General features: G+C 41.6%; 1 protein-coding gene across 4 annotated transcripts in view; it reads right to left on the bottom strand.

The window, feature by feature from the left end:
- Positions 1-27,536, bottom strand: part of si:dkey-172j4.3 (diacylglycerol kinase delta) — a 99,058-nt gene that overhangs the window by 15,656 nt on the left and 55,866 nt on the right. Inside the window, exons 1-8 of one of the 4 annotated variants that reach the window (XM_070548026.1) lie at positions 24,163-24,413; positions 15,316-15,426; positions 11,734-11,814; positions 9,184-9,288; positions 8,459-8,591; positions 4,644-4,750; positions 4,331-4,456; positions 1,291-1,393 (exon numbers count right to left, since the gene is read on the bottom strand). In XM_070548026.1, coding sequence (XP_070404127.1) covers positions 1,291-1,393; positions 4,331-4,456; positions 4,644-4,750; positions 8,459-8,591; positions 9,184-9,288; positions 11,734-11,814; positions 15,316-15,426; positions 24,163-24,309 — 913 coding nt within the window. In that variant the 5' untranslated portion in view covers positions 24,310-24,413. Of the gene's footprint in view, positions 1-1,290; positions 1,394-4,330; positions 4,457-4,643; positions 4,751-8,458; positions 8,592-9,183; positions 9,289-11,733; positions 11,815-15,315; positions 15,427-15,801; positions 15,959-24,162; positions 24,414-27,536 lie in introns of those variants that run through there. The other 3 variants (XM_070548028.1, XM_070548025.1, XM_070548027.1) reach the window with 3 other exon arrangements.

The raw sequence follows: 27,536 nt of genomic DNA, 5'->3' as shown, positions 1-27,536 counted from the left end.
GCAGCGGTTCTACTCCGAGTCCCTCCCGAATGTCCGAGCTCCTCACCCTATCTCTAAGGCTGAGCCCGGCCACCCTACGAAGGAAACTCATTTCGGCCGCTTGTATCCGCGATCTCGTTCTTTCGGTCATTACCCAAAGCTCATGACCATAGGTGAGGATTGGGACGTAGATCGACCGGTAAATCGAGAGCCTGGCTTTCTGGCTCAGCTCCCTCTTCACCACGACAGATCGGCTCAGCGTCCGCATCACTGCAGACGCCAAACCAATCCGCCTGTCGATCTCCCGATCCCTCCTACCCTCACTTGTGAACAAGACCCCGAGATACTTGAACTCCTCCACTTGAGGTAGGACCTCTCCCCCGACCCGGAGTTGGCAAGCCACCATTTTCCGGTCGAGAACCATGGTCTCAGATTTGGAGGTGCTGATCCTCATCCCAGCCGCTTCACACTCGGCCGCGAACCTACCCAGCAAGAGCTGAAGGTCAGAGCTGGATGAAGCTAGGAGGGCCAAATCATCCGAAAAAAGCAGAGACGAGATTCTCCTGCCACCAAACTCGACACACTCCACACCACGGCTGCGCCTAGAAATTCTGTCCATAAAGGTAATGAACAGAACCGGTGACAAAGAGCAGCCCTGGCGGAGTCCAACCCTCACTGGGAACAGGTCCGACTTACTACCGGCTATGCGGACCAAACTCACGCTCCTCTGGTAAAGGGACTGAATGGCCCTTAATAGAAAGCCACCCACTCCATACTCCTGGAGCGTCCCCCACAGGGTGCCCCTGGGGACACAGTCATAAGCCTTCTCCAAATCCACAAAGCACATGTGGATTGGGTGTAAAACTTGTAAATGCTAACCATCCGAGAACCCGTCCAACCCCTGTAGAGTATGTCACGTCGAGCCAAGCTGAGCTACGCTGAGTGGAGAAAAAGCCTCATAAAGGTTTGGGGGAAGAAAAAAAAGCCTGGTTCATTGTAAAAATTTGGAAGTTAGACTCATTTTAAGATAGCGGAGGTGCACTTTGACTCCTACTACTCTTAATCAAGAAGGAAGATCTCTATAACACGCCGTTATTTTGAACCTTTGCACAAAAACACACTTCGAAAGCAGTTCTCTGACATGGCCAAACTACAAAGAGTTAAACATGAGCCCAGAGCCATTTAGATTTTCTCCGTCTGTAAAGGAAACTGATTTTAAGACAGGAAGGGTGACATTTGTCAGGTCTGAACCCGACTGTGCCCTGGTGTGAAGCAAACAGGCAGCGGGGGAGGTGGTGGGTGCTGTCTCACCGTCTGAGTCGATGCTGTTAAGTGCAGTGGGAGGAATGATGGAGACTCGACACTGACCCAAAGGACACACCTTCCCCATTTGTTCTTTACAGCTGTTATGGACCTGTGAGTACACACACACACACACACATGCACACACACACACACACACACACACACACACACGCACGCACGCACGCACACACGCACGCGCACGCACACACAGTTAGTGGTCTACACAGTATTTCTATAGTCCAGTAGAAGCAGAAAGGTCGTTACATCCCACTGAAACCCACCAAATGCCTGGTCTGTAACCTTTACAAATGCCACTGATTCATTGTCTTCGTGTTTTCACATCTTGAGGATCAGACTTTACATTGTATGTAAACGTGCACACGGCCGTCGCTAAGAGTTAGTGCACTAAACTTTACACCTGCTAACAATTAGCTGCTAAACCAAACAGAGTTCTTCAGATCAGTGTCACCACGGTTCCAGAAGCTGTTTAAAAACATTTTAATGTTAAACAAGGAAAAGGAGAGCACGCCGCCGGCTGGTGGTTTTGTCGTACGTTCAGGTTTTTAACATGAATAGCTGATAGAAAAGAACTCCCTATTTATACTCAGACCTTGATCACCTGTCAGGCATAAACGTCTATAACTGTAATGGAATTGTTTGGCCCCTAGAGGGCATCACAACAAGTTTAGATTAAATCCAGTATCTCGCTGGGTGCTGACTGTCGGGATTATTGATATCAGCTAAAAATCCGATCAAACCATACAAAAGTCTGCCATCTAGTGGCAGGTTTCAGTGCTAGCTTAAAGGGATGTTATGGAAGTTTGACAGCCAAAACATCTGTAGAAATAATACATTTCTTCTTCATACATTCTCCTGCAATGCCCTGGTCCTGTAGAATGAGCCCTGGCATTTTTACTGTGATTGCCTGTTTTTCTGTAAAATCACAGAAAAAGAGAGCTGCTCGGGTCGAGCGGGCTGCTTCATGCGCGTTCACGCTCAGGCATAGCCCGTAGCATTTGCTATCCGTAGATTTAGCAGCAGAGAGAGAGGTAGTGCCAACTCAGCGACTTTGTCGCTGTTCCTAACGCCTAGTGATGAACCTAGCTACATTTCTGAGGACCCCTAGCTACTTTCTTCTCGATATTTCCTGCAAATTAGCAACAAAATAGCCATTTTCGCTCCGAACCGTTCTTTGTTTTGACAATGTTTCAGCTGTCATCAAGGATATAAAAGTTACCGATGCTATGAATATTACTGGTGTGTAGCTCACCTTGTAAAATTGCTGACTCTCATGTAGAAAACCTGGGTTCGATTCTGGTGTGAACATAGTTTATTTAGTTTCTTTTTTACATTAATGGTATATATTTTTTACAATAAGATGCCCAAATTTTTATTTGAGACTCGCCGAACGGCATTGAATTCACAGATGAAAAAGATGTGGGTTTAACTTTCATTTTGAAACAATTTTTCAAGCAAGGGAAGGGAATGATCTGAGCATGCAGGAGGACTGACCCATCTTAAACCTTTGTCGGCTGTGCTGAAGAGAAAGGTACAGAACCAAATTATTTAATTAATTAGCTGCATGTTCTCCTGTCCTCTGTCCTCTGGGCCACACACACACACATACACACACGGGACGGTCTCAGCTGTTATTTTCGTTAAGGAGTGTGCACGTACAGCATGTGCGCCTCGTGCACGAGCCTACTATTGAAGCTGCCGTTACGCTTTTGGCTTGGGGGGGGGGGGGGGGGGGGCAATCGCGAGCATAAAAATTCAAAAGTCTGAAAAGTCCTTTTAAAGTCCCGCCATCTTTGTGTAAGTGAAAAGGACGTCCTCACGAGAAAAACATAAAAATACAACTACAATATTCATTTTAGTTTTCCGTTTTTAATTTCAGAACACTAGTTAGGGATTATTTCACTAGAACACCTTTAGGTCCCATGGGAGGAAAATATTTGGGAGGAGGACAGTTTGGGCTTCCCTGCTGCTGCTGCCCTGTGACCTGGACCCGGGGAAGACATGTACAAATTCTTAATTCACAAAGTTCCCCTCTAGCAAATATAACGTTTTCTTATACACTATATTGAAATGTATCATCATGCTTTTAAAAAAATGTATGTAGGCAGGAACACTGTTGCTCCGACATTCCAACATGGCAATCGCAACCTGGATATCACGGCTTGCCTTTGCAACAGACGAAGGTGAAGCTACTTTGTCCTTCTCAACTTTGCTTCTGAGAGTCAAAAGGTTCAAGAAATGGGAGACAGCTTTCAGAAACGCTGGCAACCAGATCACAGATGAAACAAGACATTTTTAGGACATTTTGGGACTTTATTAACAAAGATGTGTGTGACCGTACCATTTATTAAACTTGTCACTAAAGTTTCCTCTGCAGCGGTTCAGGGAAACTTTTGTCATCTCAAACAGTCACAGCTGGAGGAGAGACAGACTTTACAAAGTCGCATTTTTATCATTTTGAATTAGGATGTGAACTCATCTGGGAGGAAACGTGTTTGAACACCAGGAATGTGAGACGAGTCTCACGTCACCGATATAAAACGAGCAGAAGATGCAGCTTTGAACTAAAATAAATCTGCTTTTGAGTAAATCCTACTAGCATGCACACTCGGAGGGTGCTTCGACCGTGTCCTTAAATGTCCTTCTACTTTCCCACAGAGAATGAATCACCCAACCTGTAAAAGGTTGTACTAAATGTACCGTGGCTAAAAACGATGGCGTTAATTTATCAGAGGCCGCTCCCCGTCTCCTCTGGGATCTCTGCTGCTATTTTAAGAGCCGTCCCATTACTCTGATGACTCACGTCAAGCCTCACACACCTCCAGGAACAAGAAGACAACTGGAGGAACATCTAATCTCTGGTGTATAAACCACCTGAAATAGGAGTTTGACACATTAGCCTTGTTTTTATTTTCCAACTTTGGCAAGTTCCGATGGAGATCTCAGTTTTCCACATCATTTATCGGCACTTAATACGACAGGTTGGAGTTCAGCTCTCAGAGGTGGAGAATAAATGAGTTCCACTTACGATGGCCTTGCACCAGAGGCAGCGCCAGTCCTGCAGCCGCCGCACGCTGCCACAGGTCTTATCACACACCACACATTTGGCACTGACAGGAAGGTTGCCTTCCAGCCACTGGTGCGGCATGGACACCTGCAGCAAAACGACAATAACAGTAAATAAATGTGACAGCAGAGAGAGAACGATGTGCACAGCTGGAGATCAATCTAAGCTAATTTTGTGTAAAACAAATAAAAGTACATGAAATAACTACATTAACAAGATTGATTGTTTATTTGTGGGAGAAGGCAATTTTTCCAAAGTGATTAGAACGTCTAACCCCATCCTCGTCCTCAATGATGTCATTTCCTATAGAGGCCAGTGTAGTCCATTTGCAGTTGTTGGTGGAGCGAACAGCACAGCGCTTATGAGCCTTGAACTTGCAAACTGCAGAAGACAGAAATGTTACGTGTATCTTTAAAAACTCTGAAATTGGAAATATTGTAATACAAAAGGTTTAGGTTGAAATTTAAAAAGTTCAGTTGCATCTTCTGCTAGCTGCTGTTCCTCCACATCTAAAAACACCAGACTTGGTTAGGCATCGGGTGACAATGCCTCCTAGTCGCCTCCATCTGGAGGTTTCCCAGGAGCGTCCCAAAGGAAGGAGACCCAGTGATTACATGTCTTCTATGTATCTAAGAAAATATCGATAAACTGAAATATGGCGATATTTATGTAGCATTAAGAACGTGAATCTATTTTTGAAAGCAGCGTATGGATTTTTATTGATACATGCAAACATTTACTGTCTTTTTGGTACAACACCATATTAAATAGGCATATTAAAGCACAGCGTGCAAGCTGACCCAAGTGCTGTACAATCAAAGCAGGCTTAAGATACAACAGATGACACAGATTAAAACAAAGCAGGGCGAAAAATAAACAAAGCAGGGCGAAAAATAAACAATCACTGGCCAAATGCCAAGTTATAAAAGGGGTCTTCAGTAGAGACTTGAAGGAAGTGAGGGACGGTGCCCGTCTGACAGAAAGGGCGGAGGCATTTCAAAGTGTGGGGGCCACAAAAACAAATTATCCGTATCGTGATCAAACTTGAGATTTAAATCCTCGATGCAACTATGTTACCAAAGAGCTAGTTTCCAGCCATAGTCCCCCCCCCCCCCCCACACACACACACACACACACAGTAAAAACAAAGGGACAATGCAGTACAGAACATGGTTCAGACATGCGTAAAACAGCAAAAGGACACAAATAAAACTATTTTCAAATATTTCATCAGTTTCAAAAGAAAGAAATCAAAGACTAACATAATGCAGGTCCCTGACCTAAAAATACATCTATCGATAAAACTCTTAATAATAATTAGTGATCACATTGATGACTATTGACCAGCCATGTTTTAAGCCGACTCTAGTAAGAGTAGAAAAAAGGCGTGTCCTTATTACTGACAGTTTATTCTAATTAATGCATCCTTTAGTCAAAAGTGCTCAGCAAGGATGGATGATTGGGTTAGGATCGACCCTTTGAGGCCAATCTTGTCATGATCATGCCATGACCTCTGTGTATTCCTGTCTTCCTGCAGCAGTAGTCATCTAGCTGATTAATGTCACCTGTGCTGTAGGGCTGGGCGATATGGCCTCAAATCTATATTGCTATATAATCTAAAGCATGTGCGGTAACGACATATATTGCGATATATTTTTTCCTCTGTTTATATATGTCAAAATGACATGCTTTTAAATATCCTCATGTGGCAAATATATGCCACATGAGGGCATATAGGCCTCCTCCTCTGCCCACTCCATGCTTGCAGTCACTGCCATTCTGTTGTCCCAAAGTCAGCAGGGTGCACATCTTAGTGACGTCATGTGTTATCGCGATATTGCGATATAGCCAAAAACTCCATCATTACCCGATTTGATGTCATTTCTATCTTATATGGTTTATATTGCCCACCCCTACTGTGCTGCTCCCTATTTAAGCACCTGGCTCCTGCTGCTCAGTGCGAGATCGTCTGCTGCCCTGTCACAGTCCTTCGAGCGTTTGAACCGGTCTGCCTGCCTGTTCGTTACTGACCTCTGCCTGCCTCACCACCGAGCCCGTCTGCCTGTTGCCCGACCTCAGTCTGTCTGACCACAGAGCCCGTCTATTGCCTCAGCTCCATCTTGGATCTCAGCACTCACCTTCATCAGCATTCCTCACCGCTGAGCTCCGCTGCCGTTTTCAGAAGGTGGGTCACTCCTCGGATTAAGACATCTGAATTATCTCCCTCGCTGACTGTTTTCTGTCTCCCAGGCCACGCCACCCGGAACCGACTCCAGCTGGTCCCGATCACTTTAACAAGTCCTTTAATAAACTCTTTAAATCTTTCTCTGCGTTTGGCTGTTGTTGGATCCGGCTGATCGTCACTAGGTCTGACCGTGACAAATCTGGTATCCTTGATGTGTTTTTGCTTTTTTAATTTGTCCATTAGAGGTGGTCGGGCTTTACTTGACGAATTATTGATATTCTCCTAAAGTTTTGCAGCTCGGGCAGGACGGTGGTTTCCTATCTAAAACATTTACTGTCTTTTCTCTACTTATTCAGTCGGTTTTAATGCAGAATCACTGGCTAATGACCAAGTTGTAAAGCAAAATGAGATAAAATCATGCCGTTAAATACCTCTGAGGAAGGCTGAGGAGTGTCGCTGGGGAGACGGATGTCTAGACATCCTTCCTGAACGTTACCTTACCTGTTTCTGTGGGGAGTTGTTTTGTAACAAACGATCGTTGTAACCTGAATCTAAAACTGCGTGTAGGCGTGTTTATATTGTTACAGCTGGTGTAAAACTACAAGGAAACGGTTTCATTATGTGAAACCCTCAATAAAACCTGTCTAACCTTGGTACACGTACATTCCTAAGGCTGAGTCAGCTAAAGGTGGTAGATACATGTAGTGAAAGACTGGGATAACGAAAAAAGTTACCTGCAGGTTTAGGAAACCAAGTTGGACTTTTAAGACCAATTTGGTCAAATTACAGCCATTACATTATTGGAATAAAAAAGGGATGTGACTACCTTAGAGGTGGTGATATTACTACTACCTTAGAGGTGGTGATATTACTACTACCTTAGAGGTGGTGATATTACTACTACCTTAGAGGTGGTGATATTACTACTACCTTAGAGGTGTGGTATTGAAATAACTGATGTGAATGTAATATGGGGTGGGATTAAATAAGTTTTACTTCCTCCCACTCCTTTTCGAGCAAGGGCTAAATGATTGTTTCTGTTGTTTTGGTTCAATTTTGATGTGCATTGTCACTTATGTATATCTACATGTCTTTTTTTAATGGCTCAAAATAAAATGAATGAATATAGTTGAATCTCTCTCTCTCTCTCTCTCTCTCTCTCTCTCTCTCTCTCTCTCTCTCTCTCTCTCTCTCTCTCTCTCTCTCTCTCTCTCTCTCTCTCTCTCTCTCTCTCTCTCTCTCTCTCTCTCTCTCTCTCTCTCTCTCTCTCTCTCTCTCTCTCTCTCTCTCTCTCTCTCTCTCTCTCTCTCTCTCTCTCTCTCTCTCTCTCTCTCTCTCTCTCTCTCTCTCTCTCTCTCTCTCTCTCTCTCTCTCTCTCTCTCTCTCTCTCTCTCTCTCTCTCTCTCTCTCTCTCTCTCTCTCTCTCTCTCTCTCTCTCTCTCTGATTTAAGACCTTTGGACTCTGGGTTGAAGGATTACTTATCATTCAGAAGGACTTTTAAGGTTAATACTTTTTCAGGATCTTTCTTCCCGTGTTAATGTTTATACAAAACTCGTTTACATAAACCACATAAAAATTAAGGAAACTGGAGCAGACTAATTTGATTGTAAACATTATTTTTAAACAGGTGTTTCAGGAAGCTCTCTGCAACAGCTTAAACACCAGTTTTCTTTAACTTTTTACACAAAAACCCACTTAAGTCACAGACAGAAGTAAATTCAAAGGAAAAAACGTGCAAACTGATGGCTGCCATAAAATGCGCAATGCTAAATATACAGGCCAATTCCCACATATAATAACTGGATAATAGCACTTCACGCTAACACAGAAGAAAACTATTGTAACACAATAAAAATGCGTTTGTGAAGACCACGAACGTAACAGAAGGTGTGCGTGTGTGTACCTTCACAGGACAGGCCGTGGGAGGTAACGCCTGGCAGGGCCTCTCTGCAGACGTTGCAGAAGGTGGGTCTGGCGTGTGAGCAGGCGTACCAGTTGTGCATCCCAGAGAAATGCTCCATGTTGAACTGACTCGCCTGTTAGACGACAAGCAGGAATTATGGAGGAAGGACTTTCTGGTGTCATGCAGACATCATGTAACTCTGCAGCTTTAGGAGGCAGAAGTCTTCACTGATACGCTGTAAAGCAATCAGCTAACTTGGGTAAGACAGATAAATGGGATAAATCTGTAAATTACGCTCACTAAAAGTAAACATATTTAAAATTTGCTAAATCTGAGGCGCAGACAGCAGTTTTATACTCACATAGGCTGTAAATACCCAGAGGAAAAACAAAAAGCGAGCACTTGAATAAAACCCTAAAACCTGAGAGAGCATGTCGTGAAAAGCAAGTCACACATTTTACTGCCTATAAAACCGAAAGCTTCAACTTTATGAGCTAAATCAATCTGTCAGCATAACGCCCGGATGAGAAGCAGCAAGCAAATAAATAAATAAATAAATAAATAAAATAGAGCAGCGAGAGAGAGACAGATACAGATCCAAGTTAAGCTGTAAACAGAACTCAGGTGCATTAATTTGCATTATTGTGATCAGCTCTTATCAGTTTGGCCCGGTTACTCTGACGCTGAAAAACCAGATTCTGATGAAAGAGATTAGAAGCACTAACTTCATAGTTTTCCCATTTTTGGACGGACTTGAGAGCAGTAATCCAGTCCTCCATTTCCTTCCTGCTTTCAGCACAAAGCATTAATTTGCGAAATGGGGTGATCACCTGAGAGGAGGAGAAAGGCACAGGCAGGTGAAAGTCGGGGCTTAGCAGAGGAAGATTTTTATTTCACACTCATCCAGACAGCTAATCTCAGACTTTTTACTTTTTTTTATTAAAAACTTCCCAAATGAGAAGAACACTGGACTTCACTGACCACTCATGACTCATGGAAAAGTAAACAAACTGTATTTACAACCAAAAAGTTTTACTAAATAAAATATCTGGACTTTTTAATGTGACAATAAAATAAAATAAAATCTGAAATAAGAATCTATATCCTAAAGGCCTGGAAAGTGAGGCCAATAAATATGTTCTCTCAAACTAAAGTGGCCAGCAGGGGGCTCACTTCAGACTCTACAGTATTAAGTTAAAGTTATTTTAAAGTGATTTATAGTCTCATATAGATTTTTGTTATTTTAGGAATGTCCGATATTATCGGCCAATATAAGCATCAAAATGTAATATCTCAAATTATCGGTATTAGTTTTAACACTTAAAGGACAAAACCTTTACATATTCGTAAAAACCTCCAGCTACTTCTGAACATTACTGACGCATCAGAAGTTTGGTTTTAGAGATATTTTGCTTGTTTGACAAAACTGACCTTACTTAAAGTGTCACGTGTTGCATAAAAGTAGATCTGTGATGATGGTTACCTAAAAGTAATATATTTTTACGAGGGGGACGCCCAGCATGGAGTTGTATTGGTTTATATGGGATTGAAATTTAAGCGTTAGACTATACCACTATATTGGATATCCTGAGAAAAGCAGATATCAAACATGTTTTTTATGAACTACTAGCACATTTAGCCCCTGTTCACAATGTAGCCGGGTATCCCACAAAACAAAGATATTTTTGTACTGTTTAGCCTGTTATGCCTATGAAAGTGAAGATAAACAGCACCTGACATTATTCTTTTAAAAAGCTATGACCAAAGTGGAGATTTACAAATTGTTGTTAGCATTTGTTTGGGAAGTACAGTCTTCCTGATTTTCCTGTATAAATCTTTGTTGCAATAAAAAAAAAATCTCAGTTAAATATACCATACAGGAGACACACACAGGGGTGTTTGAGAAGCGAACAAAGTTTATAGGATTTACAGAAAGTGCAATAACTGTTTAAACATATTCAGGCAGGTGCATAAAGAAATTAACCCAATATTGAATAGATCCTCCTTTTGCAGAAAAAACAGCCTCTAAACACTTCCTATAGCTTCCAATGAGAGTGTGGATTCTGGCTGAAGGTGTTCTGGAACATTCTTCATTACAAACCATCTGTAGTTCATTTAGGTCTGATGCTTCTGAGCATGGGCAGCTCTCTTTAACTCACAGATTTTCAATAATATTCAGGTCTGGGGACTGAGATGGCCATTCCAGAACATTGTATTTGTTTCTCTGCATGAATGCCTTAGCAGATGTTGAGCAGTGTTTAGGGTCGTTGTCTTGTTGAAAGGTCCGGACCTGGTGCAGCTTCAGCTTCAGCATGTCCAGATTCCTGGACAATGGTCTCCAGAATCTGCTGAAACTGAGTAGAATCCATGTGTCTCTCACCTTTAACAAGATTCCCAGTTCCTGCACTGGCCATACAGCCCACAGCATGATGGAACCACCACCAAGTTTTACTGTAGGTAGCAGGTGTTTTTCTTGGAATGTGTTATTTTTCCTCCATGCATAATGCTCCTTGTTATGCCCAAATAACTCAGTTGTAGTTTCATGATCCACAGCATCTTATTCCAGAATGAAGCTGGCTTGTCCAGATGTGCTTTAGCATACCTCAAGCAGCTCTGTTTGTGCTGTGGGTGGAGAAAAGGATTCTCACATGCAGCATCTCCTTGTGTAAAGTGCACTGAATAATTGAATGATGCACAGTAACCCCATCTGCAACAAGACGCTGTTGTAGGTCCTTGTTGCTGGTGTGTGGGTTGACTCTGATTGTTCTCACCATTTTTTTCTTCCGTTTATCCCAGATTTTTCTTGGACTGACACTTTGAGCCTTAACTTGAACCGGCCTGTGGTCTTCCATCTCCTCGATATGTTCCTAACTGTGGAAACAGACAGCTGAAATCTCTGGGACAGCTTTCTGTATCCTTACCCTAAACCATGATGGTGAACAACCTTTGTTTTCAGCTCATGTGAGTGGTTTTGAGACCTCATGTTGCTGCTCTTCAGAGAATATTCAAAGAGGAGGGAAACGTATAATTGCCCTTTTTAAATACGCTCTCATAACTGGATTCACCTGTGTATGGAGGTCAAGGGTCACTGAGCTTACCAAACCAATTTGGATTCCAATAATTAGTTCTAAAGGTTTTGGAATCAATAAAATGACAACGGTGCTCAAATGTATGCACCTGTCTGATTTTGTTTAAACTATTATTGCACAATTTCACACCGATGTTTCAAAGGCAAAATAATACATTAATGTCAATATGTAATATTTGTTTTATACCGTAAAGCTGTTGTTGATGTTCTTGGTGCTCGTCTCTGCCACGCTGGCATCTGATAGGTCCACTTCATCAAAAATCAGGGACTGATGGGGGAAAAAAAATAAATAAATGCTGCAGTTCTGGCTGTGCAATATGTTAAAATAAAAATACACGATTTATACGACTGGAGGGCTAACAGGTCCAGCTCTGTCTCTGGATAGAACAAACTAGTTTAAGTGCTTACACTTTCAAGAGTTTAAGAACTATCGATCACTTGAAGCTGACATCCATTTGTCCAGTGGCTGTGTGCAGGATTTATGCTAATTTCAACTGGAGAACTGTAGAAACGAAGTAATAATAATAATAATAATAATAATACTAATAATAATAATAATAATAATAACATTTTATAGTATTTTGTTGAAATATGTCAATAGCTTAGAAATCTAGACAGACCATAGATGAAGAAAAATGATTTTGCTCAACAGGTTGGTCTAACCACGCTCCATAGGAGCCTCAGTAGGCCTGAACAGTCGTGTGTCTTGCCAATCACAGCATTCTATCAGTTTGTTTATGTTTATTTATTTGGCAGACGCTTTTATCCAAAGCGACGTATAATTGTTAACCTATAGGGCATGTTGTGATCTGTGGAGGAAACCGGAGTACCCGTAGGAAACCCACAGATGCATGGGGAGAACACGCAACTCCACGCAGAAAGACTGCAGCTGAGTTTCAAACCTGCAACCTTCTTGCTGCGAGGCAACAGTGCTAACAACTGCAGCACTATGCAGCCCTTGCAGTTTTGTGGGCCAGTCACAGCCTTCTATCGGTTTGGTGGACGGGGTGACGCGAGAGAGCAGAACAACAAAGATGGCAGCGACTCGTTTGAAACAGTTTTGCCAACAAGGTAGAACAATTCAGACTTGGGCTTTTTTGTGGGTCAAGAGTAGATGGAGGTACTTAAATCCTTTATTTAGAAAAAGGATGTGTTTGCGTCTTCATTGACAGTGAATGACAGACCCATTGACTGACATGTGTAGTGGTCAGTATATCATGTTGTTCGTTGTCCAATAACATGTGGAGACAGTTTGAAAGAACACCATAGACTCCACCCCACGTATATGGGCCTATGGATCATGGCCAGACTATATCCATGTACGTTTATGTATTTAGCAGACGTTTTGTCCAAAATGACTTACAAGTGATAATGAAGCCAGCAGGTTGCCCTTGAGGCTAACAACAAACACTAGTACTTCAGTCAGTCCTAGGTGGCAGTGAGGCAGCATAGTCAATCATAGAGGGAAGTGAACAAGAAGTGGACAGCAGAGTGGGGGATGGGTGCAGGGAGGGTCCTAGTTTAGAAGATGCTCTCTGAAGAGCAGGGCCTTCAGGAGTTTCTTGAAAATCGACAAGGAAGCCCCTGTTCTGGTAGTGCTTGGTAGGTCATTCCACATCTGTGGAACAACCCATGAAAAGAGTCTGGATTGTCCTGAGCATGTTGGAGGCACTGCTAGCCGACGATCCTTCGACGACCGGAGTGGTCGAGGCGTGACACAAACCTTTACAAGAGGATTCAGGTAGATGGGAGCAGCACCATCCAGGACTTTGTATGCTAGTGCTAGCGATTTGAATTTGATGCAAGAAGCTAAAGGTAGCCAATGGAAATCAGTGAACAGAGGAGTGACCTACATATTATAGGATATGTAGGATGGTTTGCCAGGCTATAAAATGACACCTTTTCCTCACAGATAAACAAAGAAGCGTCCTTAGGTCTAACCTCCAGAGTGAAAGTTTGTTGCAACAATAAAAAATAATATTTTAATCTTTTCCTTATGCTGTGCTCTTTTCACTAACTAGGATGATCTTAAATGCACCGTGCATGTGACATCAGCTGACAAAGACGTATTGTTGTCTGTGCTGCACTTGTATTCTAGTTTTTGGCAAGGTTTTAAATCAAAAGACAACTTATCAACTATTGTAAGGGCAAATGCAGTACTTTGTAATCGATGATATCAGTAGGGACGCACCGATCAGGTTTTTTGCTGCCGATCACCGATACCGATCACCGATACCGATCACCAATACCGATCACTGATACCGATCACTGATACCGATATCAAAGAATGCTGATCACAGATACTGATCACGTGTGGCCAGAAATTTTCTACAACATTATAATGAGTGCTACAAACTGCATAATCTGGGAATAAAGGAAATGTAACCTAATCTAAAATAGTCTGTATTAAGGTTGTCACGGTGTGAAAATGTAACCTCACTGTTATTGTGACCAAAATTACCACGGTTTTCGGTATTATCGCGGTATTTTTTTAAACGTGCTACATTTTCACACAATTAAATGAACCCTGTATGTCAGGAAATATTGTCCTCAGTTTGTCTAAATTTTGGCTAAAATGTGTTATTTTGTAATTATGTTGTTTATTTGTTTACATTTTTTCCCTTTAGTCTTTAAAATACCAATATTTGCCCATAACTTCTTATTTTATGTCTGTTTGATGTCATCATTTAAAAAATATTAGTTCAGATGATACTCAGTACTCAAGTAGCCTTCTAATCAGATACATTTTTACCCTTACTTGAGTAATAAACCCTATATCAGGAAAATATTGTCCTCGGTTTGTGTCCTTCCAGTGAGCTTTGCAGATGTGAGAAAATGTCATCAGGCAGTAATCATTGTTAAATTCATAATTATTCTCGGAGAGAAACCAACTCTTATCTGCCCCTGGGAGCCCCGTAATGCATAGCGTCATTTCAACATGGGGGTGTCCGCGACACGGTTTATATGCAGGTAGCGGCGCTGCGGCTGCTTTATATAGCGACTCGTTGCATTCTCCTCAACCCAAATCCTCGGATCACACATTTTAGCTAAAACGCTAACGTTAGCTTGCCTTGCGTTAACTGTAGAGTTGTGGGTGATGGTCATACAGATGTGTCATGAGATTTGAAGCGTTGCTGCCTTTCACAGACACTTTTTCTGCACATGCTGCAAACAGGATCGCCGTCTTCTATAAACTCCCTCGGCATTCTTCAAATATCTAAAATATGCCCGTACTTCCGACTTTGTCTTCTTTGAGGGATAATAAATGTCCTCCTGAGCGCTGCCGTCTCCTCCTTTGACCATTATTTCAGCTTTAGCTTCAAGAAAGTTTTGGTTGTAAACAGCAAAGCGTGCATGTGCCGCCGGCAACTTCAGCAGATGATACGGTGGCTGGTAAGGGTCACCGCGCCGACACCGCAGCCATGGTAAACCCACCAAGATAATATATATATTTTTAAAAACAAGACGGTTATTATTATTGTCAACTTTTTTTTTAATCGGGGTTTACCGCTACACCGGTTACCGTGACAACCCTACCTGATCGGTCTGCTTTGATCCATTTTGAAAACTCCAATCAAAACCGATAGGGGCGCTATCGGCCAATTGCGATCAAATGCCGATCCATCAGTGCATCCCTAGATATCAGTTATTCATTGAATAATATCAGGAGGTGAAATGACATTTCGGTCACACTTCAGTGGCGTGTGACTTTAAACTGTGCCAGTATAGAAGATTTAACATCTAAAAACTGTTTCAGAGATTCCTCTACCTTGCAGTCTTTGGCGTAGTAGAGGGTCCTCCCTCTGAGTTTGAAGTACCTTCTCTTCCATCTCTGGAAGGAGCTGGTCTGCTTCAACAGGATTCCTTCCTTCACACTTTTCTATGAAAACAGAAAGAAAAACACTGATGTAATCACATCCTCTGAATGATGCAGGCAACAGCTTCTTCTTAGCTTCAGCTGAGGCAGAATGTGTGATTTCATCACCATAAGCTCACATCGTACTTCAATATCTTGTTTTGTGTCTTTCCTTACAATCATGTTGTGAATAAAGTATTTCAAATAAATCCTTGAATTACTGGAAATTCCTTTTGTGTGAAGACTATGAAGTCAATTCTTGACGTTGTTAACTTTGCAGCAATGATCACAGGGAGATTTCAGAGTGGGAGGTAAAACCTCCCAAAAGTGGCGAGGTAATCGTTTGCATAACCAAAACACATGATTCAGTTCCACACATGGTTTCTGTTCACCACTGACTCTGTAGTGCTGAGTGCCACTGTCTTCGTAACTCATCCGTGCCTCTGAGAATTGTTCTTTCTCTTCCTGTTTGTGAGCTCATAGTCTGAAAGGAAACAAAACACCACGCAGAATCGATTCGAAAACAAATCTCAAACTCTGACCATGTCAGCCATCGTAGCCCCCAACACAACCTAACGTAGCAACATTCCTGCATGATAGACAACTTTGACCTTCTGATTTAACCAACAACAAGCTTGTTCGTCTGGTGCTTCTGGTAAAACCTGTGGACGAGACTCACATTTATCACGTTTTCAGTGAGTTTTAGGACATATTGTGTAAAATTCTTCAGAAATTGCTATGACTTGACATCTGACTTTGGGTTTTAATGCACACAAACATAACTTTCAGTGGGTAAATTGATGATTACACCAAATAAATGTTCCTTTGTTGTTTATTTTACTTAAATTCAGCAAAGCAAGGGTGTTAAATCCCCACAACTTTAACTTGGTGTTGTACATTGTATGACTTGAGATTTCAACAAGCAAAGCTGCATGATTTCTTGCTCTAGCGGGACAAGCTAATGTCACGAGCATACTCCCAAAAAGGTTACATCATTAAAAGCTGACAGCTAACTAAGACAACAGCGGTCAAAGGCAAAATAAGCACTAGCGTTAACAATTCTTTTATTAGCCTCTGTACGGGAACTCCAAAAAGGAGTAGTCCACATGTTCTTGCATGTAGCCTCCGTTGTTGCTAATGCTATTCTCACATTGTACCATCATAAATAATTTTTCATGTCACTCCCTAGGTGTATTTTCATTGGTCAACTAAAGAACAGAGTTGTCGTTTTCTGACACTGCTTGAAAACTGTCGCAGGGTAAATTTGGTCATAAGAGTGCTAGGTGGGCTGGTCGACCAGGACGGCTACAGAACTGCAAATCAAGCTCATGTTCACCATTTTTTGTCTCAACTTTGTTCATGATGAGACATTTGTTTAGAACGGTTGTAAGACACACAGTGTGGCCCAGGTGTAAGGCTCAGCCTGGCCAACACGCACAGGAAAGTCATTTCAGCCACTATTTGTGATCTTGTTCATTCGGTCATTACCTTCAGCTCACGACTCACGACTACTGAAGAGATCTGGGACAAGAATCGACTGGTAAACTGAGAGCTTTGTCTTCTGGCTTAGCTCCCTACCACAATGGACCAGTTCAGCATCCACATCAATGCAGACACTGCTATGAACAGCCCGTATCCTGCTTCTCCTGCTTCCCTCACCCAGTGATACCCATCCACTAGAGGTATGGCCTCTCCCCCGAACGGAGCAATCCACCCTTTCCGGTCCTGAACCATGAACTTGGATTTAAAGGTGCTGAGCCTCATCCCAGCCACTTCACGCTAGGCTGCCAAACCTCCCCTGCAAGAGCATAGAGCCTCCCGTCAAACCCGACACCCTCTACTCTCTTCATAATTCTTTCCATAAAGGTAATGAACAGATCTGGTGACTAAAGGGCAGCCCTGGCATAGTCTAATATTTACAAAAATGTTTGGCTAAACTTTGCTGATATGACAAGTGGCAAAGGATTTGAAAAGAATTTAGCTTTTTTTGTGCGATAAACAGACAGCAGGTTGCTGAATAACACTGTAAAAACACAGAAAACAGTCAGATCCTTAAAAAAAATCACACCGTTATGTTGTCTTTGACGACATCAGCCTAGGAGCTCTTGATTGTTTTAACTGTATTTTGGATAATTCAGACAACATTGTTTTGACGCAGACAGAAAACTCAAACATTCCATAATTCCAGTGGGTTAGTACTAATTTTATTTTGAAACAACATTTGCTCTTATTTTCTCTTGAGCTGTTGTTTGAGAATAAATGTTGCATTTCTCTCATTTTTGTCATGGCCCTTGCATCTAGTCGCGGCAAACTCGGGGCTTGCCCGGGATTCCAACATGGCATTTCTCGCAATAATTAGTAGAGATGTTTCAGTATGAATGTATTGAACAAGTTGATAGTTTTCCTTAAGCTGCACACTGATCACTATGTTCACATGGTAGACCATGCTAAAGATGTTAACACGTCTGACATGCTACTGGTTATTCGCAGGTGTATTTGACCATGTTTGGGAAATGTCTACTGTTATGACACCAGGTGGATTGTATGCTTATAAAATCAAGACCTTTAAGTTGCATAATGCCTTGGGCATGCGATTTGCAGTTCAGTTAGTTGACATAGTGGTTTACGTAATCGCTTTGATTAACCTTCTTTGAAAAGAAACCATCAAACCTGCCTAAAATCTCAGCCTTTTAACATTGAAATAGACAAAAAAGGTAAAAAAAAAGTCTAAGGAAGCTTGTGCTACATCTAAAATGTAACTCCAATTCTTGTTTAGTACTTGCTGTGTGTGTTCAAGTTTAGAAGCGAAATGAAGACATGGTCCACCTATCACTGGAATTTACTGCTGCCACTATTCGTAAAGTGAAAGTTTCTTTCATACCATAAATATGCCAAGAGAGAGAAAATCTACTATTATTGTTTCGGAGACAAAGGAACACAAAGTTTGGGAGGAACCAATGGCAGAACGGTGATGGATTGGCCCATATTATGGATCATTAGCAAGAGACATGGAGAATAAACTGAGCTGTGTCAGCAAAGAGGAAAATGCACGCAAGTTACAACAAATGACCAGTCTGGAGATCTGATACAAAAAAGAGAAATACTTGACCGGATGATGCCAGAGGCAGGAGAAAGAAAGAAGGAAACAGCAGAAGTAGCAAAGTGTAAAGGTCTCCAAAACATCTGCCACCTCAAAGATAACAACAAGATGAAACGGCACTAATCCAACAATCAGCTTTATCCACCGTTCCCACAGCAATGCCAACTGGAGCTGTCAGTCAAGCAGCTAATCAGACGTTCTGTTTGATGAAAGCGGAGATGATAAAGCTGAAGGACGAGCTGAACAATAAAATCCTACACCGATAAGAACAAAGGACGGAGAACGTCTACAAGGATTAAAACTTTACCAACATGTGTAGAAAATCCGTCTGAGCAGTGTGACTCCGTCGGTGATGAACTGTAATGAAGGCCACGAAGGAGAAGGCAAGTGGTGGGATTCTGACCCGTTTAGGATGGCCTAGTTTCTCTCTCGCCTCATCACGAGGATGTCTTTGAATAGATAGAGTATAAATAACCCTGAAGTTTTACATTTGAAAAGTTTCACCAAAGTCTGGTTTGTAAAATTGTAAAAAAAATCAGTTTTAACTGAACATTAAAATAATTACATACAACAGCTTGTAAGGAACATTGACCTGAACCTACTGGTGCATTTAAATTGGTGTACTTCTTATCAAATACAAGGAACCAGAACCATTTAAGGGTTCCTACTGGTCTTTATTAAACTACCAGTACTCAAAAGACTGTGCACTTAGATTAGACACAGATCTCGGCAAAATTGCATATGCTTGTATTAAATTAAAAAAAAGAGAGGGATCGGTGGCGCCTACGCTTGGCAGCCTTGCTCCCGTCAGCACATCTCAGGGCAGCCGTGGTGACATTGTATCTCATCACCATCAGTGTCTGAGTGGGTGGATGACTGATTGTGTTGTGAAGTGCCTTGGGGGGTTGTAGAATCCCAGAAAGTGCTTCACAAATACACACCATTTAGCATTTATTCTAAATGATTTATGTAAACATTATTTCACAAACCTTTATACAGACTTAAAATCATGCAATTTATCTGGCAAATCAGTGCATATACTTATTTAATGCAACAAATAAACTGTGTAAAAGCTAACCAACATGCACTTCTATGAAAAGTTATGAGATGAAAATTGTTCTAAGACAGCAGCAATCCAGTTTCGTGTGTTTCCCGGCAATGACTAGCCGTCATCTGGCCAACCTGGTCAGACGTCAACTGTAGTTTTTAAAATAACTATTTACAATTGATTATTTTGTAATTTCTGGTAACCTTTCTACAGGACTTCACTCCAAATGACCTAAACCTATGCTTTAAGAAAAATATAAAGAACAACAAGGTTGGTTAAGAGGTAAAAACACAAATCGTCACTCAGAAATTCATGTGTTATTACTTCAGTCATGAGTAAAATATGTCCTGTTGGTCAGAACAGAATACAGATCTATGTTTGGCACTTCCACCCCTTTATCAACACCTAATAACATCAACTTGAAACAAAGGGTAAATACAGCAATGGTAGCCTCTCCTCAGCTCACCATAACATGTCCCCTCCTATCCCTCCCCTGTCTTTCCCCTCTATCACATACACAGGAACTGGTAAAACACAGATTTTTGGATATAAGGGTGGCCCATACCAGGGTCTTTCCACCAGATGCCTAAGTGCTGTGTAATATAATTGATGTATTTTTCAATAAGACCCTGAGCAGCACGTTCATTCTACTGGTAGCATTTCAGATTCACATTGGAATGCAAAAACAAATCACCAGGAAATTCAAATATCAGATGTGATTTTGCCAGTTCGCGTGTTAACAAGGAGAAAGATGGCAGCATGCATCCAAAAGATTTGTGGTTCTGTTTATTTTACCACGTCCACAGACGTTTCACAGGTAATAACTTTTTAGTAGATAAGCAACAGGAAATCCTTAGTCTTACTTTGAAAGTTGCCAAATATTTCAACTGCTGATCTTGATGTGTTCTAGAAGCGTAGCACATACAATATAGACTGGAAGCGTGAATGTAGTGAAGGGAATTAATGCTACGATTCCAGGACCAAGATGAACCGTTTTGCAACCGGTCGAAACGCACCTTTGATGGTAGTGGCTATTAGACTGGGGTTAGCTGCAGATCATTCTTTACAGAGGTTTCTCAAAGATTATTCTAGAAACAAACTCCTCTGTTTGTTTAGCTTCATCTGTTTGGCGCTAACTGGTGTTGTGTCAAAATATGTTTCCTTCTCAAAAACGCTTCCAGTTTGGCTCCTCTACTTCAATTGACGAAACCATAAAAAGTGGCAAAATCAACACAAGCATGAAAGTCAAACACCTCTTCCAGGCTAGTTCTGTACTAAATAATGCATTCTGAGGCATTTAGCCTGTTAAGTTCTTTTAATGCAACCGAGGGTAAAAATCGCACCCCAAGTAAAAAAGTGTCACATGCTGTACAAGTCAATAATGCACAAAAAGCAAATGAGTTAGTAGATTTCAGCAGGTGCAACGAGTTCCTAAGCAGCAGCAGAGCAAACAGCAAATGTGTGCTGTAGATAAAACCACACCAAACCCAACAGCATTCAAATGTCAATATCTCTGTAGGCACACCCTGAAGCTCCATCTACTCCAGCCAGGGAGACACCCTGTCAGGCACATCCGAGTATTCATTAGAGCACAACTAATCACATCACAGCAGTTGTCCCCTGCAGAGCTGACGTGCACACGCACACACACACACACACACACACTCACACAAGCCTACTCATCTGCAAAATGTACAGTCATCCGGCAACCTGAAGGGCATCCAGAAGTAAATGTGACCGATTCAACCCTCTCATTATCCTTTATTTCCTCCAAGCTATAATCAGCTATAAAAATGAGTTCACGTGTGCAACCACGCCTTCCTTCGCCCTGCAAGAAGTTATGACCTCCAGTTCTCTCACCGTAAACATTTGATGCACAAATGACTAGAATGTGGCATCTTTTCCTAGACAGCTGACTGACCCGAGTCAGTTAACGCACATTCACAAAAAGTGGTGGCTCAGAAAAATAAGGAAATTGTCCAGAATAGAGGTAATGAAACAAACTGCCAACGACAAGGGCAAACATTAAAAGATAAGCAATGCTATTAAAAACAAGCCGTTTCTCTCCTGACTTAAGTCAACAGGCATTGGGTTTAAACATCTAAATGCAAAAACAGCAGGGTGGTGTCAAATCTCATTTTTTTCTGTTTGGTAGAGACAAAAAAGTCTTTAAGAAGGCAAAAAATGTGAGCTCTTGGGTCCTTGGCTGTGTCATATGACTTATTATTATCCACAGAGACCCGGCTTTACTTTGTTAGTCACGTGTTTTAAACTAACAGTTTAAAACAAAAGTTAATTTTCATATTTCTTATATTTAATAAATTCAGCCTAATGGCGGTCTAGCTGGTAGCGCAGTTGCCTCACAGCAAGACAGTTTCTGGTTTAAATCCCAGATGTGGCCTTTTTGTATAGAATTAGCATGTTCACCTCATGCATGGTTGGGTTTTCTCCTGGTTTTCCAGTTCTAAAAACCAAATATACTAGTGTACGGTTAATTAGAGGAATTACTAAATCCACAATTTTAAGTCACTTAGAATAAAATAATTTTCAAAAAAAATAAAAATAAAAAAAAAATCTAAACGTTAGGGATACAAAATACAGTTCAGCTGAGGAATTGAATTAGTTGTTACTGGCATCCTGTTATGAAGACAAGGCTGCTGAAAATTCAATTTAGACTGTTCTTTTACCTCTGGGGGACAGTTGAAGACTAATTAATGCAAATCTACGGTTAGAATCACGATGTTGGTGGAACAACTTCTGTTAATGGAAAATAAAAGCCGCAACAATAGTTCTAATGATCCATTTGATTATCTATGCTACATTTAGCTGCAAGGACTCCTTTGTCTTATTTATGACTTCAGTCTTATTTTTTGCAGCAATTTTGTGGTCAACCACTTCAAAATGATAGCATTTTCATACTCCGACTCTAAAGAACTAAATAGAAGAAGCTTGCAGATGAGTTCCAGATGTCAACAACAGTTCTGTGATCACTGAGGAGGAATGTTTGTTGAGCACACTTTTCAAAAACAGGTTCCAGCGATACTCAGTGAAGCCTTGTGACTAAGGCTACGTTCACACTGCAGGCAAAAGTGCATCAAATCCAACCTTTTCCCTCATATGCGACCCATATCAGATTTGTTTATGATAGTCTGAGGGGCACAGATCCAATTTTTTTCTAATTCGATCCGTGTCACTCTCATATGTGGTATGGTATCCGATACATGTCTGATGTTTTTGAAAGCAACTGCAGTCTGAACGGTCATTTCACAATAAAATCCTTCTCCTACGTCACTGAGTCGGCGGAGGTGAGCGTCGTGTGTTGACATTCTTGAGGAGAAGCGCTGACAGAAAGATTCAGGAGTCTGCCTGGACATCCTGTTAAATTTAGGAATTAAAAATACAGGAGAGCACGAGAACAGGAGGAGCTGCTGTTGAGAGCATCTCACCGGTCAGTCTCTGTGAGAGCGGGGGATTCTCCGTGAATTAATTAATACCTGAACCTTTTTGGTGAATAATTCAGGAAGACGGCGGGAATAAGGAGTAAAACAGTTCACAGTTCTTACAACAGGTTCCAGCCCAAAATGGGAGACTTGACAGGTGTGATCCTGATCCTGTGGATGAACTGTCAGTGATAGCTTTCACATCACAACTCCGCCTCTCGGTTCAAACTCCAGTGGAGTGTGACTTCTTGTCTTCTGCGGACGCGGGTCGCTTTGGGGCTGTGAAGTGTTCCCATTGGAGAGAGGCGGATGTTGCATTTCAGTCATAATGTGAAGCCACACAAAAAATTCTGATTTACTCCCCCCCCCCCAAAAAATTGGAATTGAGCTTCGAGGCCTGTAGTGTGAACATAGCCTGATGCAGGGAAATGGAGAACTAGCATAAATCGTTTGACATTTTCAAAACAGCCACGCAACTTTTTACTTTTATCAACAAAGAAAGTACTACTACTAGTGCATCTTTTTATTTTCCGTGTGTCAGCTCTGTCTTCTCAAACCTCCAGCAAGTCATAGCGGATGGCTGCTCTACTGAGTCAAGTTCTGTAGGAGGTTTCTTTCTGTTAAAAGGGAGTTTTCCTCTACACTCCTCTACACGCGTGTCATGGGGATTGCTATAAAGTCTGACACAACAAGTCAGTGACTCAATGCAAGCTGCTGGATTTCCTTAGGAAACTTTCACTTAATTGGCATGGTGAACGCTGAGCAGCGCTGGTTCAGAACTTGCCTAAAAGATTCATGAATTAAAGTTAGATCATTCAAAAATAAACATTCTCTATAAATGATTAGCACGATTAGAAGTCTCATATCTGTCAGTCAAAGACCCGTATTTGGTCTTTAACTTTACTCAAGGAGTGATTATTGTTTTGTGTTTTAAGACTTTAAATGCGTCAGAAGCAAGATTAAACTTCAGATTTCAGCCATTTTCTAATGACAGTTAAAAAAAGAACTTTGACTCTCCAAAACGGACTTTAGACCAACATAAAACCACTGCATGTGGAAGTCTCTGGTTTCCCATAAGCAGTCACACCTGCACCGTGAAGCCAAACCAATGGTTTAACATCACATTTCAGTTGTAGGCGAAAACCTCTCGGGTTCATCTACCTCACACTGACCTCTTCCTCCAGCAGGTTCTCTTGAGGCTTGTCCTCACAGCTGAGATCCAGATGGTCCTCATGGCTGAGCTTGATGTTGTACCCCAGCCATCCACCAAACAAAAGGGAGCCGGCGCAGCACCCATTACCACGAAAAAACCCTGGCATCCCCTCCTCTTCCTACGCTGTCAACCACGCTTGTTAAGTTGTAAAGAATTTGTCCCAAGTTCTTCTTTCAACTTTTGCTTTCTTCTAGAAGCCAGTGGAATCCTTTCTTCTTTCACAACTTTTAAAAATAAACCTTGATGTTTCATTCCAGTTGTAACTTCCAATCTTTAAACACACAAACACACACACACAAAGTCTCTGCTGTAACTCATTTCACACCAGCAGCTCCTCAGACAAAGCAACATGACTTCCTCCTGTTCAAACTTCCCTTGTGAGATAGCCACGCCCCCTCAGGTGTGCTGTTCCAGACAGCTCTTTTAAGTGAAAGTGAGCCAATTCGTCTTCACCTATTCGTGCGCGCACACACACACACACACACACACACACACACACACACACACACACACACACACACACACACACACACACACACACACACACACACACACACACACGTCATGAAGAAAAGGCAGGTCATGCAAATAGGCTCTACCCTGTATGGCACACCTGATCAAGTGAATGGCTTAAAGTTTACGCAAGCCTACTTCCTCAAGGCTATCAATAGAACTGGAAGAACTAGCATGGTTAGAAGCAAGAATACACACACACACACACACACACACACACACACACACACACACACACACACACACACACACACACACACACACACACACACACACACACACACACACACTTAAGCCCTGTTCATTCATTATCTCATTTTGATTATCTAAGTGAGGGGCCGCACCAAATAAAGACACAAAGATCTCACACACAAATGTATGTGTTAGCTAAGTTCATGCCTAACTTAAGGTTTGTGTCAAATATATGACAGAAACACACCAAGAGCATTACAGGAGATGCAAAAGAAAAAAATCTGAAAAGGCAAATGATCAGCTTTGTTGAGGAAAGCTGAAAAAGTCAGTGTGTGAGCGAGGAAAAGCTGCCGCGAAAGTGTGTGTGTGGCTGTGTGTGCACGCGCACTGTAGCTGTCATCGAACTGCTTACAGTGTCAGATCAGCATCTCATCAGCCAAGGCGATTACAGTAAGTGCCAGTGTGTGCGTGTGTGTGTGTGTGTGTGTGTGCCAGTCGGCATATCATGCTGCCTTTAATGAGCAGAAACACGCTGCTCCCAGCACACTCATTCTCTGACCTCAGCTCTCCTTTTTCCTGCCCATCATTGCATTTATACCTCCAGGCATCATTTTCGCCTCCTCAGCTCCTTTCAGCCTTCTCCTTCTCCAAAAACGTCCAAATCCTTGTCTTTGTTGAAATCTGGCGCCAATAAATCTGCCCAGGCTCAGGTCAACGACCTCAGCTAGTGACTAAGCAGCATTTCTGCGGTGCGATAGGGAATGACTTGTGTCTGTGGGGCGTATTAGTGCTAAGCCGTTGCCTTTGAAGGATGATGAAGAAGAGCAACAGATAAGTAGATAAGGAAGCACGACCACATCAGCATGTCTCCTTGAAGCTCAGTCAAATGAACTGAGTGGTTCATTTTCAACAAATCTGTGGCTTCACTGTGCAGCCAACTGCATTTGTAGGGAGGATGAAAACAACAGTTTCAACAGTTTTATGTTCAGACTTTTACTAAAATGCTTATTTTGAGGAGTAGCCTATACATAAAACAAAATTCAACATAACGTATATTTTAGAATTTACAAAAATAAAAAACAAACTTTTTTTGGTACTATTAAAACAGTAATCTGGAGTTTTTTTTCTTCAGAAATGCCACCATCTACAGGTGGAAAAATGCATTGCACCTAAACCCCTCCTCCTACGTCATTACAGCTGGACGTAACGATCATTCATGAACATGCACCTCTATACCCGGAACAGAGCAAGTACACATAGTTTTAAAGCTATTATTCTCACGCTATGTTATTTATTCATATGTACATATACTTTATTTAGAAGTAAACAAAGTTGGTAGTGTAAAAGTTGGACATAATTGTCAAGCATGCTCTTATTTTGTAATTCCTTTGTAATGACGCACACCAATTTCCCTTCCAAAGGCAAAACCTTTATTTGACTTTTGGTGATGTGTTTAGTCAGTTATGACCTGCACTCAGTATGTCGGACGGCCCAGCAATATTATTCCCATATGTCTCAATTTCCAAACATCACAATTTGTGAAAATAACATTTTGTTTTCACTACTCTGTGCTTGGACATCTAGCCTTCTGTAGTCGCTCGTCTTTTTGCAGTTCTCAATCTCAATAGGACTAAGGCTGGGTGATAAAACAATACCAATATACATTTCGAAACAACTTTTTCTCAATGAGAATGGGTCGATAGAACTTTGACATAAAGAAATGAGCTACATGGCTCAGTAGCAGCCAAACGGACGCGCTGCTCACGGCTAACGTTAGTGTAGCTTTAGCCTGCTGCAGGTTACAGGTTACATAGCCAGGTTAAAATTGAAAAAGCTAGCACTCTGATTGGAAAAAAAGAGATAGAAAAAAGAGATGGAAGACTCAGTGAGTGACATAGGTGACAATAAGGGGCCGAATAGTCATGCGGATGTAGTTTGGCTAGTAGCTCCGCCGCTAACATGGTGAGCACAGATTCTGACAAAGTCAGGGGAAACCACGGGATATAAAACTTTATAATGCCAGATGAAAGCGAGTTTGAAGAGATTTACTTTAAGCACCATGCATGTAACATTTATTTCACTCCTCTACACAATGTTCTCACTGCATCAAAACCAGAAGTAAAAGTCAAGACCAAACAGAGATCTCAGTGGACTAGACTAATCGATCCCAGCACAATAGATTGCTACAGCAAAAATATAAAGCAGCTGCCCTACTTTGTGGCCCCCAATCCCAATATTTATTCTACAATGATAATTAAGATTTTGGTCTCTTAATAAGATTCACACAGCACAACTCTGCTTCCTGGTGGCATCAGTTATTTCTAGCAGTCCCCTTAACATGTGAACTCTGAATGGTGTTTCCCGTTTCAGACAGCAACTGTGTTAAATCATCTAAGTAAAGTTTCAAAACGGACCCAAAACAGTTGTGACTATGATTTTAGTTTCTCCTATAATTAAGCACTCTTATGTAAAATAAATTTTTAGAAAGGCAGTGCTGTTATCTTTAGGGAAATAAACCAACACCAACATTCCCAAAATTACTATTTTCTTTGTTGATCTTCAATAAAATTACAGACGTAGTCCCTTTGTGAGTCTAAGCAAGTAAAAGATTACACAACGGCTTCAAAG

This window comes from Nothobranchius furzeri, chromosome 2 (genome assembly GCF_043380555.1).
Source record: "Nothobranchius furzeri strain GRZ-AD chromosome 2, NfurGRZ-RIMD1, whole genome shotgun sequence".
Taxonomy (NCBI): domain Eukaryota; kingdom Metazoa; phylum Chordata; class Actinopteri; order Cyprinodontiformes; family Nothobranchiidae; genus Nothobranchius; species Nothobranchius furzeri.
The sequence above is the reverse complement of the archived record's forward strand: the minus strand, read 5'-3'. Positions and strand labels throughout refer to the sequence as shown.